At 35.3% G+C, this 17,954-nt stretch overlaps 1 protein-coding gene across 1 annotated transcript in view; it reads right to left on the bottom strand.

The window, feature by feature from the left end:
- TMPRSS15 (transmembrane serine protease 15) overlaps positions 1–17,954 on the bottom strand; it is a 114,052-nt gene that overhangs the window by 30,621 nt on the left and 65,477 nt on the right. The window contains exons 17-18 of the mRNA XM_003934328.2: positions 10,512–10,622; positions 8,353–8,485 (exon numbers count right to left, since the gene is read on the bottom strand). Of these exons, the coding sequence (XP_003934377.1) occupies positions 8,353–8,485; positions 10,512–10,622 (244 nt within the window). The remainder of the gene's footprint in view (positions 1–8,352; positions 8,486–10,511; positions 10,623–17,954) is intronic.

Genomic DNA, 17,954 nt, shown 5'->3' with positions numbered 1-17,954 from the left:
ATTCTTTTGTGTTTGTAATTACATTCTTATAAATTTCCTGGCAATGAAGTATCACTTGGGTGACAAAATACATATTAAAAAGTATAAGCCATACTGCCCAAAGTAATTTATAGATTCAATGCTACCCCCATCAAGCTACCATTGACTTTCTTCACAGAATTGGAAAAAACTACCTTAACTTTATATGGAACCAAAAAAGAGCCTGCATAACCAAGACAACTCTAAGCAAAAACAAACAAACAAACAAACAAACAAACAAAACCCCCAAAAACAAAGCTGGAGGCATCATGCTACCTGACTTCAAACTATACTACAAGGCTACAGTAATGAAAACAGCATGGTACTGATACCAAAACAGAGATATAGACCAATGGAACAGAACAGAGGTCTCAGAAATAATGCCACACATCTACAATCATCTGATCTTTGACAAACCTGACAAAAACAAGCAATCAGAAAAGGATTCCTTATTTAATAAATGGTGTTGGAAAAACTGGCTGGCTATATGCAGAAAGCTGAAACTGATCCCTTCCTTATGTCTTATACAAAAGTTAACCCCAGATGGATTAAAGATTTAAACATAAGAATTAACACCATAAAAACCCTAGAAGAAAACCTAGGCAATTTCATTCAGGATATAGACATGGGCAAGGACTTCATAACTAAAATACCAAAACAATGGCAACAAAAGCCAAAATAGATAAAAGGGATCTAATTAAACTTAAGAGCGTCTGCACAGCAAAAGAAACTATCATTAGTGTGAACCTGCAACCAACAGAATTGGAAAACATTTTTGCAATCAACCCATCTGATAAAGGGCTAATATCCAGAATCTGCAAAGAACTTAAACAGATTTACAAGAAAAAAACAAACAAACCCATAAAAAAGTGGGCAAAGGAAATGAACAGACACTTCAAAAGAAGACATTTATGCAGCCAACAAACATATGAAAAAAAGCTCATCATCACTGGTCATTAAAGAAATGCAAATCAAAACCACATTGAGATACCATCTCACACCAGTTGGAATGGCAATCATTAAAAAATCAGGAGACAGCAGATGACAGAGAGGATGTGGAGACTTTTGCACTGTTGTGTAGGAATGCTTTTACACTGTTGGAGTGTAAATTAGTGCAACCATTGTGGAAGATAGTGTGGCAATTCCTCAAGGATCTAGAAATAGAAATACCATTTGATCCAGCAATCCCATTACTGGGTATATGCCCAAAAGATCATAAATCATTCTAATATAAAGATACATATACATGTATGTTTATTGTGGCACTGTTCACAATAGCAAAGACTTGGAACCAACCCAAATGCCCATCAATGATAGACCAGATAAAGAAAATGTGGCACATATACACCTTGGGATACCATGTAGCCATAAAAAAGGATGAGTTCATGTCCTTTGTAGGGATATGGATGAAGCTGGAAATCATCATTCTCAGCAAACTGACACAAGAACAGAAAACCAAACACCGCATGTTCTCACTCATAAGTGGGTGTTGAACAATGAGAACACAGGGAGGGAAACATAACACAGCAGGGTCTGTTTAGGGGTGGGGGGCTAGGGGAGGGATAGCAGGGGGTGGGGGATTGGGGAGGGATAGCATTAGGTGGAACACCTAATGTAGATGATGGGGTGATGGATGCAGGAAACCACCATGACATGTGTGTACCTATGTAACAAACCTGCACCTTCTGCATATATACCCCAGAACTTAAAGCATAATAAATAAATTTAAAAAGTTAAAAAAAAAAAGGTATAAGCAAAGTAGGAGTGAGAAACAAAGAAGATTCTCCAAACTAATTTTCTCCAGACTGACAAAAGTCCCTTTGACATACAAAGAAAGCTTGAGAGCACTTACCCTTGGTGGTGGTTCTCAACTCTGGAATGCATCTGAATCACTTGACAGACTTACTAAATCACAGATTGCCTCACCTTACTCTAGACTTTTGGGTTCCGTAGGCCTGAGGTAGGAGTCCAGGATTTGAATTTCTATAAATGTACCCCAGGTGACTCCCTGCTGGGATGGGATTTGGTCCTACAACAACACATTGAGGTCTACTGACCTAGGCCATTCTAAATCTAAGGGTCGGAGGCTGAGACCAGGTGATTCTTATGTGTGACCAGGCTGTACCTTCAAGAGCTGATGTAGCTGTTGTATTGCAAGTGAGTGGTACACCTACTGTTACTCCTTTGCCCAGAGAAGACATAATTTTATCACTGTGCTTTCCTCCACCCTGTTAGATAGTAAATCTATTAAGTATTAATGTTAAGCAGTTTGCTATTAATGATATGCTCTTTAATTATTTTTAATTAGTGTGTTTCTAATTTTAAAATGGAGAAAACATCAGAATTACAATTTGTGCTTCAAGTAAATGATGAACTTTGTAGTTAAATCGATTAAAACAAATTAAAATACAATTTTTTCCACCATCTTGCCTAAAGTTTCTTTCACCTCATGATAACGTAGCTAAGACTAAAATAAAAGTGCCTTCAGTGCTGAAGTTGCAAATAAAAATTTTTTAAAATGTAAAATATTATTTATTTGTTGTGTAAAGTTAGCAAATTAAAAAAAAAAACTAAAGCCAAAGGTTATATTATTTTTTGTTACTGTTCCCATATCTGTGTTGTTGTTTGTGACCTGAGTTGTAATAAGTCAAGGATTTCCCTACATACTTGAAAATTTTGTGACACTGACAGAAAATATGAACAAGGGCAGAAGTACTATGTGTCTACCAACTTCTTAAATTGGATAAAACATAGCTTCTATTTCCAGTGTTCTGGAACTCAGTGCTAAGTTGTGCAAACAAACTCATTGCAGTGGTTACATAAGAATTTAAATCATTATGTTCTATGTTTTTGAAAGGCTTACTGAAAAATATTTTAATCTCTCCCCTCAATATTTTTAAAACACCTCTGCAATGGAAGAACCCAGGTATAATTCCATTTCTTATTAGCAGATGAGAATGTAAGGCTCAACTTGATGTTTCTGATATGTAGAAGTTATCTTGCACAGGACGAATATGAGATTTAAAAATTAATGCCAATTCCTCATAGGCCACCTTAGTAGAACACAGACAACTAACTCCACTTTTGATGTATTAGTATTTCCTAAATTCTGTAAAGCTTTACGGAAATGATGTTTTTTTTTTTTTCTAGAGTTTAATGATGCAACAGGGTAAATCAGCTATATCATTTATATATTAGGTTAGTAATAGGGAAATGCTTTTTGCTAGGAAATATCATTAAAAAACCCCACTACAGTAGGTTTTTTTAACCTTTATTGTTGCATCAGTATAAAATGTTTTCTTTCATACTTTGATCAAGACATGAAAATGTTATTCAAGGTACTTTTTATTTACATTCATTATGCATGTAATAAATGGTAGGAAATGAAAATGTTTAATATAAAAAAGGAAAGGCTAATGAAATAGGCCTCATATAATTTACTAGAATCTGAAGGGAATTGCATTTTGTGCCCTATCTGCATAAATAATCTTGAGAGACTACAGTGGTTTTTTAATAAATTGACTCCTAAATTACTTTCTACTGCAGCAAACACACATCATTTTAAACTCACTAAGTTTTCCTTCAGTTACCATGCACCAGTCTAGACAAATTCTCATTAAGGATATAACTTTCTTTCAATTACTAGAGCACTAGGGAGACTATTTAATAAGCACAGGCTCAAAGATTAAAGTCTTTGCAGTGATTACCTGACTCATTTCTGAAGCAAGCAAGCACCTTATCTTCATCAAAAATATTGTATCTAAGGCAGTGGGATGTACTACTTGTGTTACACACATTAAAAAATCGAGTTATTTGTCCCTGTATCTGGTTAGAAGGACTATGATTCATGGGAAATGGGATCAGTGAACTAGAGAGTGAAATCTGGCTGGGGAAAACCAGGTAAGTAAATAGAACAGAGCTGTGTGAAATTGGCTGTTATCCACTCAGCTCGGGCCATTGTCTAGAAAGCTTTCCTCGACATCCCCTTATTGAATTAAGTTCTGCTACAGCATATTGAATTTATCACATTATATTGTAATTATCTGTTTATATGTCTATCATCACCACATAAGCATGTAAATCTGTGTCTTATTTATTCATGGAACAGATACAATATCATCCCTAGTGCTTAGATTTCTGATCCAGGATTAATAATAATACATTTTACATTATATACTGTTAAAATGTAATAAAGACATATGTTCCCTTCCAATGCATTGGAAGGACTGTAAATGTAGGAATCAGCATTTGCTATCACCCAACTAACATATTTCATTCAAATTCATTGAAAAAAAAAAAAAAACAACTTCTGTCAAAATAAAATGTTGATTGTGTTGACCTTTGTGAATAACTTATTTTTTTTTTTTTTTTTTTGAGACGGAGTTTCGCTCTTGTTACCCAGGTTGGAGTGCAATGGCGCGATCTCGGCTCACCGCAACCTCCGCCTCCTGGGTTCAGGCAATTCTCCTGCCTCAGCCTCCTGAGTAGCTGGGATTACAGGCACGCACCACCACGCCCAGCTAATTTTTTGTATTTTTAGTAGAGACGGGGTTTCACCATGTTGACCAGGATGGTCTCGATCTCTTGACCTCGTGATCCACCCGCCTCGGCCTCCCAAAGTGCTGGAATTACAGGCTTGAGCCACCGCGCCCGGCGTGAATAACTTATCTTAACCCAATATATCCTCTAGGAAACAATGTAGTTAAAATTCACAAACCACAATGAAAAGAACTCCACTTTTTATAATCACGTGGTGATCTTTTTATAATCACATGGTGATCTTCAAAAGGTGGTGAACTGAGACACAGATCTCCTGGGCAAGGAAAGCCCGGTCATCCGGGGCACACTGGTGCATCAATTGTGGAAGCAAGGTCAAGTTCCCAATCTCCTTAGCTTAATCTTTAGAAACTAAGTTCCTGAGTCTATATAGTAGCTCCCCAGCAACTGAAGTTAACAGTTTCCTGAGACCTCACCTCTTTGAATTCACTATTGAACTAAAATTAGTGTTTAAAGTAGAAACTTGGAATGAATGCCACTTACCCAGTTCTGTGCTTGAAATGAAAATAAACAACTGTTAGTTTCTGGGTTTTGTTGACTCTACCAAAAAAAGTTATTTCTCCTACAACTCACCCTCTTCCAAGACTTTATGTCTGAAAGCTCCCTATGTTGAAAGAGTTTTTGTTAAAGTTTAAAGTGTAGAATAAAAAGAATTACTTATACACGCAAACACATTTAAAGTACAGGAAGATTCTGATTAATACACATAAACCAAATTGATTATTTACATAATGAATAATAAAATTTATTTCCTCTCTTGCCCTTGATAGGAATTGCCTTCCTGATGAGGTTGACATCACTTGGATGAGGCTTGGAGCTGGGACATTTTCATTCGAAATGGACAGCATTTGGAAATATAAAAGGAACTGGAAGCTCTCAGTCCAACTGAAAGAAGCTAAGTTAGGTATAGAAGGAATGCATATCAACACAATAAAGATTATATATGACAAAGCCATAGTTAACATTATATTTAACAGGAAGAGCTGAAAGTTTTTCTTCTAAGAACTGGAACAAGACAAGGATACTTACTCTTACCACTCTTACTCAACATAATACTGAACGTCCTAGAAAAAGCAATTTGAATAAAGATAAATAAAGGGCATCCTAATGGGAAAGAAGGAAGTCAAATTGTCCCTGTTTATAGATGACATGACCTTATCTATAGAAAAACCTAAAGACTCCACCACAAAAGGGAATTGATAATTAAATTTAGTAAAGTCTCAGGATACAAAATGAGTAAAACCAAATCAATACGGTTTCTATACCTCAACAACCAACTCACTGAAAAAGAAATCAAGAAAGTAATCCCATTTACAACAGCCACAAAAAAACTAAACACCTAGAAATAAATTTAACTAGGGCGGTGAAAGACCTCTTCAATGAAAACTATAAAACACTGATGAAAGAAATTGATGAGGACACAAACAAATGAAAAAAAATCCTATACTCATGGATTGGAAGAATTAATATTGTTAAAATGACAATACTACTCAATCCTTATCAGACTTAATGCAGTCCCTATCAAAACACCAAAGATATTCTTCACAAAAATAGAAAAAAAAATCCTAAAATTTGCATGGAATCACAAAACACACCAAATAGCCAAAGCAATCCTGAGCAAAAAGAACAAAACTGGAAGCTTCACACTACCAGATTTCAAAATATACTACAAAACTATAGTAACCCAGATAACTGGCATAAAAATGGACGTTAGACCAAGGGAACAAAATAGAGAGCAGAATAGAGAAACCTGAAATAAATCTATGTGTTTACAGCCAACTGATTCTGTTTATACAAAGGCACCAAAAACACCTACTGGGGAAAGAACAGTCTCTTCAGTAAATATGCTGGGAAAACTGGATAACTATATGAAGTATGAAAGTAAACCCCTATCTCTCACCACATAGAAAAACTATATCAAAATGAACTAAACAGTTAAACCTAAGACCTAAAGCATAGAAACCACTAGAATAAAACCCTGGGGAAACACTCCAGGACATTGGTCTGGACAAAGATTGCTTGAGTAAGCCCATAAAAGTACAGGAAACCAAAGTCAAAATGGACAAATGGGATCACATCAAGCTAGAAAGCTTCTACACAGCAAAGGGAACAACCAACAAGTGAAGAGACAATCCACAGAATGGGAGAAAATACATCCAAACTATCCATCCGACAAGCACTTAACAACCGAAATGTATAAAGAGCTCAAACATATTGACAAGAAATAAAAGCACATATTCTGATTTTAGAAATGGGTAACTTATTTAAACAGACATTTCTCAAAACCAGACATAAAAATAGCCAACAGAATATGAAAAAATTTTCCCCATCACTAGTTACTAGAGAAATGCAAATCAAAACCACAATGAGATATCTCTCACCCCTGTTAAAATAGCTTTTATAAAGAGAGCGGCTGTAAGAGACGCTGGTGAGGATGTGGAAGAATAACCCCCGTTAGACTCTTGGGGAAAATATAAATTAGGTACACTATTCAGAACATTATGGAGGCTCCTTAGAAAACTAAAAATAGAACTACCATATAATCCAGCAGTTCCACTGCTGGGCATATATTCAAAAGAAAGGAAATCACTGTATCAAAGAGAATATTTGCCCTCCCCTGTTTACTGCAGCACTATTCACAATAGCCAATATTTGGAATCAACCTAAGAGAAAAGCATATGTTTTATAATTAGATACTTTTGGCATATGTTTTTATAGATAGGTGTGTCTATATTTACATGTACATAGAATACATTTATAATTGACTGTTTATTTGGCACTGAATTTTAAAGACAAATAATAATCTAGATTTTACCATTGCAATAATATATATAATAGACACGATTCTTTCCTTTATAGACCTCATGGTTTAATATGAGGTCTCATTTAAACAAACTTTAAATGAGATGGTATTATAAGTTATAAAGATAACCACATGTGAGCCAACATGGTTGGTAATCACTAATCTTCAAAATCATATATGCTTAAGAATCAGAATGGTGAGTTAAAGTTGACAGGTTGTGAAATGCAAAATAAGTATATTATTACTTCTCATTACTTTCATTTTCTACCTAAGTAGTTTTAAGACTTGGTGGGAAGGTAAAAAACAAATATGGTAAAATCACATATTTGATGAAATATATTATGGCATTAGACTGGGAAGTATAATGCATTTTTGATGAGCTATTAATTGGTATTTTTACTTGGATCATCCTTCGTGAGAATATCCTTCTTTATCCTATAATATAAAATTTATAGAAGTGCTATTGCAGGAGGAGAGGTTATGGAAAACTTTTAATTTTTAAAATATTTTACAACTTTTGCATAACCTCTCGCATTACAATAGTACCTCTATAGATTTTTCAAAAAAACTATTGTAAATGTGTGGCAAAGATATAGCAGAAGCATATTCTCTGTAGTACCTTGTGATTGTTTATGTATATTATGATATAGCATAAATGAAATAATTCATTTTCTTAAGCATAATCACCTAAAAATTATAAAAACATGAGAAATGCTTACATATAAGCATTTTGCATGACAGAGCATGTTTTATGTAATTTTTACTTATATGTATGTACTATTAATACAAAGGTTATTAGCATTGGTTATTATCTGAGGATGAGGTTAATCAAGATTTTTGTTTTCTCCCATTTGCCAATGTGTATTTTCTAAATTCATAACTTTTATAAATTTTAAAGTTCTTACTAAACCTAATTTGATAGTAATAAAAAAGCTTGAGAATCTCTTAAAAGGGAACTCAGTAAAATTACTTACCCTAGGCCCAGCAGCTGACAAACATCATTTGAAATCTGGGTGGTCCAGTTCTCAGTACAAGCTGTATGCCATATGCTCTGGATTTGGAACTGCACTAAACCATTGTTGTTCATTGTGCCATTGAGAAAACGCACTAAAGAAACGGAGAGTATAATGGTGGTTACCAGAGACTGAAGGGCGGGGAGAATGAATGGGAAGACGTTGGACAAATGTTCAAAGAGTACAGAGCTTCAGTTAGACAGGAGGAGTAATTTTTTGAGATCTCTCACTCAGCACTGTGATTATAGGTAGTGTGTCGTATATTTCAAAATTACGTAAAATTGTGAAATTTCAAATTTTCCCATCATGAAAAATGATAAGTATTTAAGGTGATGGATAAATTAATTTGCATGATTGAATAATTCCTTATTTCTCTCTCTCTCTCTCTCTCTTTCTATATATATATATATATATACACACACACACACCCACATATACATACCTTTTATATATATACATTCTCTCTATATGCAATCTATATACATACATTATACATAATAATATCACATACCTCATAAATATATAGAATTAAAAATTTCAAATTTACAGCAAATTTTTTAGAAAAACTAACAAAAAGAGATGCATTAAAGAGATTAGATTATACAGGTGGCCATTTTGACCTAAATTGATAAGAGTAAATTATGTCCTCTAAACTAATTGTGTAATGTTCTTAACATTTTGAGTTTAGAGATTGATTGTTGTTTTTCCTAAGAGCATGATGGAAGGTCTAATTTGAAAAATAGAAATTTAGTAGACAATTTTGCTCTTTTATATAACTATAAAAATGGAAAAAGCAGAGATATGCAAGTTTATTACACATCTATACAGCAAATAAACAGAAAATAAAGTTATATGTGAAGAGTATATCTTATAAACGTAATTTCTGAAAGTAGGAAACTCAAGTTTAGGAATTAACTTTAGGAATTCCCTTCCCACCCCTCCAAAACTATTTTCTTTGTACTTTGTTTTCTATCACCTTACTCATCACTTTACAACCAATTTGAATGGAATGTTAAGGCCATTAGTGGCCAGGTAGGGACTGGACCGAGCTAAGGGACTTCATCAGAGGAGGAAAATATCAGCAACTGCAGTCTTACCTGCAAACAGTATGTTGTAATTCTATAAAATAATGCTACATTGTTTACACTTTTCTTCTATTATGACAAGAGTTAAGAGCAGTGACGATAGAATTATACAAACTTAGGTGCTAGATGTGTGACCTTTGGCAGCAACTTACCATTTCCAAACCATAGTTTCCTCATGGCTAAAGTATAGCTAATTCTTTTTTTTTTTTTTTCTTTTTTGAGACGGAGTTTTGCTCTTGTTGCCTAGGCTGGAGTGCAATGGCATAATCTCAGCTCACTGCAACCTCCGCTTGCCAGGTTCAAGTGATTCTCAATTCTCCTGCCTCAGCCTCCTGAGTAGTTGGGATTACAGGCACCTGCCACCACACCTGGCTAATTATATATTTTTGGTAGAGACAAGGTTTCACCATGTTGGCCAGGCCGGTCACGAACTGCTGACCTCAGGAAATCTGCCTGCCTCGATTTCCCAAAGTGATGGAATTACAGGTGTGAGCCACCTTGTCTGGCCAACTATAGCTAATTCTTATTGTAGATTTTTTAAAACGTAGTTACGGTGCAAATAAAAAGACATAATAAAAATATCCATCATTCATAATGTTATTGTGGTCTGGAAGGGGAGCTGGACTGACAACTCAGCAAGGAAGGGAGAGAAAGCGAGTTATAAGTGAGCATGCAGGTGCCTCCAAATGTAGGCAATGAAGAGACCACAGTAGCCAATATGAGTGGTGCTGGCCTGCTTGGTCTGGAATAGTGTCCTTGTGGTAGTCCAGGCTTCCTATATGAATCTTGGTGTCTCTATAATTCCAGTTATTAAGTGTGGCAAAATGGAAACAAACAATAAACTGAGGTCTGCATATTAACTTTTATCCTAACCAGATGGGGGCGGAGGTGCTAAAATCATCTCAGAGATGAGATGTTCTCATTTCAAAGCATCAAAACAGGTCCTAATAAACACACTCGTAATATTTCTTTTACACTGTAGAATCTAAATGCAGAGGCTAACGTGATGAGTATTTTCCTAAAAATAAGACATACCACAATCTGCTTCATCTGAGCCATCCTCACAGTGCAGACGACCGTCACAGAGATTCACCAGTGGAACACACTCTCCATTGTCACATTGAAAACTGTCTTCCTTGCATGGCTCTATGGGGGAGGAATGTTTATTGCATAGGTAAAGAAATTACAAACGGATGATTCTGGAGTACAAATCCCATTTGCTCCCCTTTAAATATCAGTCCTTTGCCACAGCACAAGGTGGAGCCGGCTTTGATACTGAGCAACGCCATCTACTTGCTTGTTCAGAATGCCTAAGAAATAGTTTCCAAGCTGATGTGTATGTAGCTTTAGAAAAGTGTAGATGAAACCTCAGACATCTGTTTTGCAGCAAAACTCAGGGAATTTCTAAGAGGTGGCCGAGAGATTGTCAACTCACCTCTTCCTCATAATTTTGTTAGTATCTCTTCAATAAACAAACTTCTCCACCCTAAACCGACATACAGGCAACAACCACTGAGCTGTTACTCAGGCACAGAGTGGTCTCCTGGCCTCACCATCCAAATGATACCTCCAAACCTTTGTGAGAAAGAAATGTCAAAGTTGTCTGTTGGTGGGACCAAAGTTGAATTGGGTTGGAAACAGAGGGCTCAATGAAAGCTTGCGTCAGGCAGGAAAGAGTTGTCACAAAGAAATGGAAACTTTGCAATATCTGTAACATAAAAACGAAGTTGGGGATAGAGCTACAAACAAGTAAAGCAGTGCTGGAGGCATGGGAATGTGCTTGGCACATGGAGACACAAAGGAAAATGCAAAGACTGGGCAGAGAAAGAACTGGGTGTATCTGGAGGCCATTGGTGGTTGTTTTCAGAGTTTTGGGTTGTGCAAAAAGAGGCCTACTGGAAACATTCTTTATTTAGAGGAAGTAGCTCCTGCTGTTTCCTGAGATTGTTTGGTCTTTCAAAGTGTTTGGGAGAGCCCTCATATCACTGGGAGAGAGGGATTTGCCTCCCTTTCCCAGTGCTTTCTGATTATGGCTTAGGAGGTATAGCTATATGCTGGAAGGAGATAGGAACTCCATGAGGGCCACATGGAATTTGGTTCCCTGACAATGGCAATGGCTATCAGGTGTGGAGAGGTTCAATGTCTTATCCCCTGCATGGCACGTGAACAATCATATGGGGAAGCAAAAGCACTTGATTAAAATAAGAAACAGGGAAGCTTGTATTTTGAAAATTATTACTGATTATTAGTCAATATAATAACATAACTATTACATTGCTTTCAAGGAGACTCAATTTCAGGTTAAAATGATTTCAGAAACAAAGTATAAAAATATCCATGGAGACTTTCTGAATTTATGTTGACCAAACATAATGCCACTTGAAAGAAATTATTCTTGTTGTTTTAGAATCTAGGTTGTAGACTCAAATCTGAGAGTACTATAGCCATACTACGCTTATTGAAAAAAACACCAAAACTGGTCCAGTAACTATCAATATCCATCACCTATTTTCAGATTTTTCATAAAAGCACATTAGAGTATTTTTCTTAAAAAATATTGAATAGAGTTTTTGAGGGGGAGTGTTGTTATGGGGCAAAGGGGAAGACGGTACCATCCAGCAAACCCAGTGTGGAGTGCCCTAAGATAATCAATTCCTAGTTGAGTTGCTTGAAAGAGGCAAGGTCAGCATCTCACTCCCTGGCTGGAAGCTGATTACGCTGCATAACCACAAGGACCAGGGCTTTCATGGGACCAGTGCTAGGGCTTTCAGATTTTTTTAAACTCTGACTTTAATATGAAACAGATTTTAAGTAATGACTCTAGGATAAACACCAATGTGTGTGTGTGTGTGTGTGTGTGTGTGTGTGTGTGTGTGTGTGTGTGTGTAACTGAATTAAAATTTATCTTTGCTTTGTTCTATTAATTCTATTCCTATCCTATCTTAACCCATCTCATCCCATCCCATCCCATCCTATCCCATCCCATCCCATCCCATTCTAACCCATAATAAGGTATAAAATTTATTAAGTAGTGAAACCCAATACATTGATTTCACTACCTAGTTTTTGATAAACACTAGGATAAACTGAAGTATAGTGAAAAAATTGATGAGAGACAGTGACGTTATTTTTCTGAAGTCTGTGGGCAGACAGCTGTGTAAATAAAGATTAGTGATCAATTTCTATGAAATGAAAAGTCAGAAGTTAGAAAGTTGGCAAAGTGATCACTAGAAAGGTGATCAGATGACAACTGCTTGGCAGGGAAGGCTGGTTCCAGCACAAAAAAGTCGGGGAATGGAACCTGTGGATTGGGGATTTGGAGCTGAGTGGGGTTATAAGAGATTATCTAGCAGTTATACTACTCGTGTCTACAGTACAATAGTCCAGAGCTGGTGGAAAAATGCTCCAAAGAGCTCACAAGTCTGTTTCACAACAGAGCTAGCATTTGGCCAGAAGCTGGTGTTTGCCAAATGAAAACTACAATGGTTAAAAAAAAAAAAATCTTCCTAATTTCCAAAATTGGAACTATGGGAAGATGAGGAAAAAAGGAAAGTAGAATATAAAACAAAAACAATTATTTCCACTCTCTCCTGCCTTATGTTATTAGGCCAAGATCTGAGCCTGAGTTGAGGGATAAAAGAAGCTTTGAATTACGTAATATAAAATCTGATATTTTACTTGACTGCTCATTCTAATACTTAAAAGTGAGTTTAAATTACCAGGTAAAATGAACACTGGAAGTCACTGAAAAAGTGTAGAGATCTGCCTGAAATATCCAGGGCCAAAAAAGGAAATTTGAATTAATATAGACAAATGAACCTTTTGTTTTATTTATATTGTCATTGAGCTCAGACATTCTATAAACTGAATATACGATATGCTAGCTGTAATACCCAGAAAGCCATGTTTTGCCACCAGGGCTTAGCAAAATGTCTGGCACAAAGCAGGGAATAAGTAGATATTTTTAAAACATAAAGTAAATTAATGTATGTCAAAGGATCAATATGCTTCAAAAGAAGTATGAAGCTTAATAATAGAGTTGATGTAATACAAAGCACTTTTTAAAACTATGATTTCAAATTAAGTTTAAAATTTAAGATAACTGGCTGATGGCAATCCTAGTGATTTGAAAAAAGAATCAATTTTATGAATTATGAAGATACAATTTACTAAGTTAAATCTGAATAGTGGTTAAGATATAGGCCCTGAAGTCATATGGCCTTGGTTGGAGGTGCAATTTATTCATTTCTTTTAATATTTCTTTGACCTTGGGCAAGGAAATTAGTGTTTCTGAAGCTCAGTTTCTTTGACTGTCAATAGGACTAAATACCACTTTTGTCTTAGCTGTGTCAGGACAACAAATTTTAAAAAATAGTGAAGTGTACAAATATTTATATATGTACAGAGACTACTCAATAGATAATATTTTTAACAGCAAAAACAGTAACAGTAAAAAAGTAATCTTTTTCACTGATTTTTTTTTTTTTTTGAGATGGAGTTTCACTCTTGTTACCTAGGCTGGAGTGCAATGATGCAACCCTGGCTCACTGCAACCTCTGCCTCCCAGGTTCAAGCAATTCTCTTGCCTCAGCCTCCAGAGTAGCTGGGATTACAGGCATGTACCACCACACCTGGCTAATTTTTTATTTTTAGTAGAGATGGAGTTTCTCCATGTTGGTTAACCTGGTCTTGACCTCAGGTGATCTGCCTGCCTTGGCCTCCCAAAGTGCTGGGATTAAAGGCTTGAGCCACTGTGTCCAGCCTTTCATTGATAGTTTTAAAGTTAATGTTCTTAATCTATGTGCTACTTGTGCTGCTTCTTCCTACAAATAACCAAATAAACAAGAAAACTACCTAATCCTTTCCTATTAGGATCTTACAACAATAATTGCAGCTATTTGTGTACTCTAAACTTTGAGGAATTCTGTATTTTTTCAACCCAAATCAAAGTTACCCCATTATGAAAATATTTTTAGAAAGCCATGGCTGGTTGTTTCTACAAACATTCATACCATGAGAAAAGTTGTTTACATATCTCAAAATATAATGCTATTAGGGAGATTCTTATAAATATAATTATCAATTTGTTTCACAAACATAATTTTAAATCAGATTAGTGAGATAACAAATGGACAGAGATAATTACAGATTCTAAAGACAGCATTAATACTTTGACTGACTATATATTTCATCTTTCTGGCATTAATTTTCCTTTAGAAAAGAGGAAGTCTTAAATGTGGACAGAAGTGTTTGTGTTCATATATTCTGTCTTAAATATATATTTTACTATACTTTATTTAAGAATTTGACAACACTAATTACTAATTGTCCATGATCAAACATTTAACATACTTACAGATGTTAGTCACCACTCTTTATTTCTAATTATTACTTTTTTCATAGCTTATTGAAATCACTATGTATAAAAATGGTGCGATCTCAGCTCGCTGCAAACTCCACACCCCAAGGTCAGGCAATTCTCCTGTCTCAGCCTCCAGAGTAGCTGGGTTTATAGACATACACTAGAGTTCTCAGTGATAATAGCTTAATCATAGATAAATTTTCTGATGTTACCCTTTTACTAACTTACATAGGCAAAATTTAGTTGGAAAATCACATACGAGTTGAATGGAAACAAACATCTGAATTAAATTTAAATAATAACATAAATATATGAAAAATGTAATTCATTTTTTGTGCTCTAGCTGAAGCTGTTAGGGTTATATTCTATGAATTGAGGAAAAAAAATAGCTTGTTTCTATAAGCTGAATGAACTGGGTGAAAAAATGCTAAATGGGGAAAATTGATCTATTGCCACTGACCTGAATAGAAATTTTAAACAGTGAGAAAAGTAAATAAGCTTTTTCAAAATTTTCTTTACAAGCATAAACTAGATTTTGATTCTTTGCAATATACAATAGTTCAGCTTCATTAAGCAGTCTTTAATGTAACCGTTTAACTCTCTCTGGACTCTGAAATCTTATTTCTGATAGTTTTATGCTCACAGCGAGAGAGAGAAAAGGAAATATTGCTGAGAACTGAATTTCCCCATCTCCTTTTTATGAAGTCTCCAGTAGCCCTGCCTCATTTAGTCAACATATGCTTGGTTTAAAATGGAACTAAATTGATCTCTAAGGCACATGCCAAAAAATTTGAGGAGGGCTCAAAACCCCTAAATGTAATCAGCTGCCACTTCCACAGTTGCCTGACAAGCACTATTGAATTCCATGCTAAGACTCTGAGTATCAGAAAAGAGCAATAAGGGGACATTTTTAGGAGACAGAACTTGATTAATCTATATTACATATACTTTATTACAACAGAAATAGAAATGTTAGGAACATAGTCCAAAGAAAAGAGGATACAAAAATACACTATACAATTATGTTAAATTTCAACTGAATGCCTTGGAAGGTGTCCCTAAAATATCTTCAGAAGATAAATTAAGCCAAAACAATTTTTGATGCTCATTTATACCTTTTTCTAAAATGACCATCAAAGTAGAGTGCCAGTATGTGTGTCTAGCCTTGCTTTCCATTACCACCTTGATTATCCTCCACAGCCAAGTCCCCATTTCTGTAATTTCTTTTCAGTATTTGGGTATAAAAAACCTCAACAGAAGCAGATAGTACTGATGACAGCTCAGTCATTCCACTACTCACTTCCCAGCAACATCTGTCCTATGTCTAGGAGAAATGTGAAACCACACTCTCCATGTATTCATCACGCAGTGATGGGCATGGAAGACTCCATGCTAGCTTCAAACAAGGGACTTTTTCCTTAAAAATAACTTTAGAACTTACATGCTAATGTAAAAGTAGTAAATGAAATCTAGCTACAGGCCAAAGAAATATAGTCTATTCACCATAAACTTGGTGTCTCTTCTGTGTTGAGAGAAATAGACTGTGCTCTGTTTTTGAGTTTGATCTTGAATCAAAACTGCTTGTAATATTTTTCAAAATCGTTGATGTTGTGTTTGTTTCATTGTAAGAATCTGAGACAAATAATTTACCTCAAATGTTGAGACAAATAATAAATGTTGGCAAGGTTGCAGAGAAAGGGGAACATTTGTACACCATTGGTAGAAATGTAAACTAGTACAGGCATTATGAAAACCAGTATGAAGTTTCTTGAACTAAAAGATATAAAAGCTAAAAATATAACTACCATATAATTCAGGAATCCCACTGCTGGTTATTTATCCAAAAGAGAGAAAATCAGCATATCGAAGAGCTATCTGCTCACCTATGTTTATTATAATACTATTCTTGATAGCCAGCTTATGGAATCAACCTAAGAGTCCATCAACAGGTGAAGAGAGAGACAGAAAATGGTATCTTTGTGCATTGGAATATTATGTGGTCATAATAAGTAATGAAATCCTGTCATTTGCAACAACATGGATGAAATTGGAGGACATTAGATTAGTGAAATAGCCAGGCACAGAAAGACAAACGTAGCATGTTTTTATTCAGATGTGGGAGATAAATTAATTGATCTCATGAAGATAGTAAATACAATGGTGGTCACCAGAGGCTGAGCAGGGTAGTGGAAAGGGAAGATAAAGTAGGGTTTTGATGGATACCAAAACAGAGTTACATAGAAGTAATAAAATCTAGTGTTTGGTAACACAATGAAATGACTAGTTAATAATTTATGGTACATTTCAAAATAACTAGGGAAGACAATTTGGAATGTTCCTAACACTTAGAAATGATAAATGTCTGAGGTGAGGAATATTTCAGTTTCCCAAATTGGATGATTGCAAACTGTATGCTTGTATTAAAATATTACATATATCCATAAATATGCTCAATTATTATGAATCCATAAAACACAACTTTAAAAAACAAACTGTAACTATAACTTTTTGATGAAAAAGATTTGTCCCTGTCTTCCTTTTGAGAACTAGTTTGCCTCTTTTCAAGTATTTACTCCCTTCTCATTTTCAATTTAAAATAAGAGTTTAAAGACCTACTTTTTCTTTGAAATTTTATTTCAAGATGCATTCACTTTTGCCGATGGTGGAATGCCCTATTGTGTTAGTCTGTTCTCATGCTGCTAATAAAGACATGCCCAAGACTACATAATTTATATGAAAAAAAGAGATTTAATGGACTCACTGTTCCACATGGCTGAGGAAGCCTCATAATCATGTCAGAAGGTGAAAGAGGAGAAAGGCACATCTTACATGGCAGCAGGCAAGAGAGAGCATGTGCAAGGGAACTCCTTTTTACAAAACCGTCAGATCTCGTGAGACTTATTCACTATTATGAGAACAGTGCAAGAAAAATCCACCCCCATGATTCAATGACCTCCCACTGGGTCCCTTCCACAACACATGGGGATTATTACAATTCAAGGTGAGATCCGGGTGGGGACACAGAGCCAAACCAAATCACCTATAATTATTTCAATTGTTTGGATACATCAATAAATCTAATCCCTTATCTGTTAGAGCATAGTATTTTATAAAAT

The sequence above is a fragment of the Saimiri boliviensis genome, chromosome 18 (assembly GCF_048565385.1).
Source record: "Saimiri boliviensis isolate mSaiBol1 chromosome 18, mSaiBol1.pri, whole genome shotgun sequence".
Classification (NCBI taxonomy): domain Eukaryota; kingdom Metazoa; phylum Chordata; class Mammalia; order Primates; family Cebidae; genus Saimiri; species Saimiri boliviensis.
Note: the sequence above shows the minus strand (reverse complement) of the source record. Positions and strands in the feature narration are given on the sequence as shown.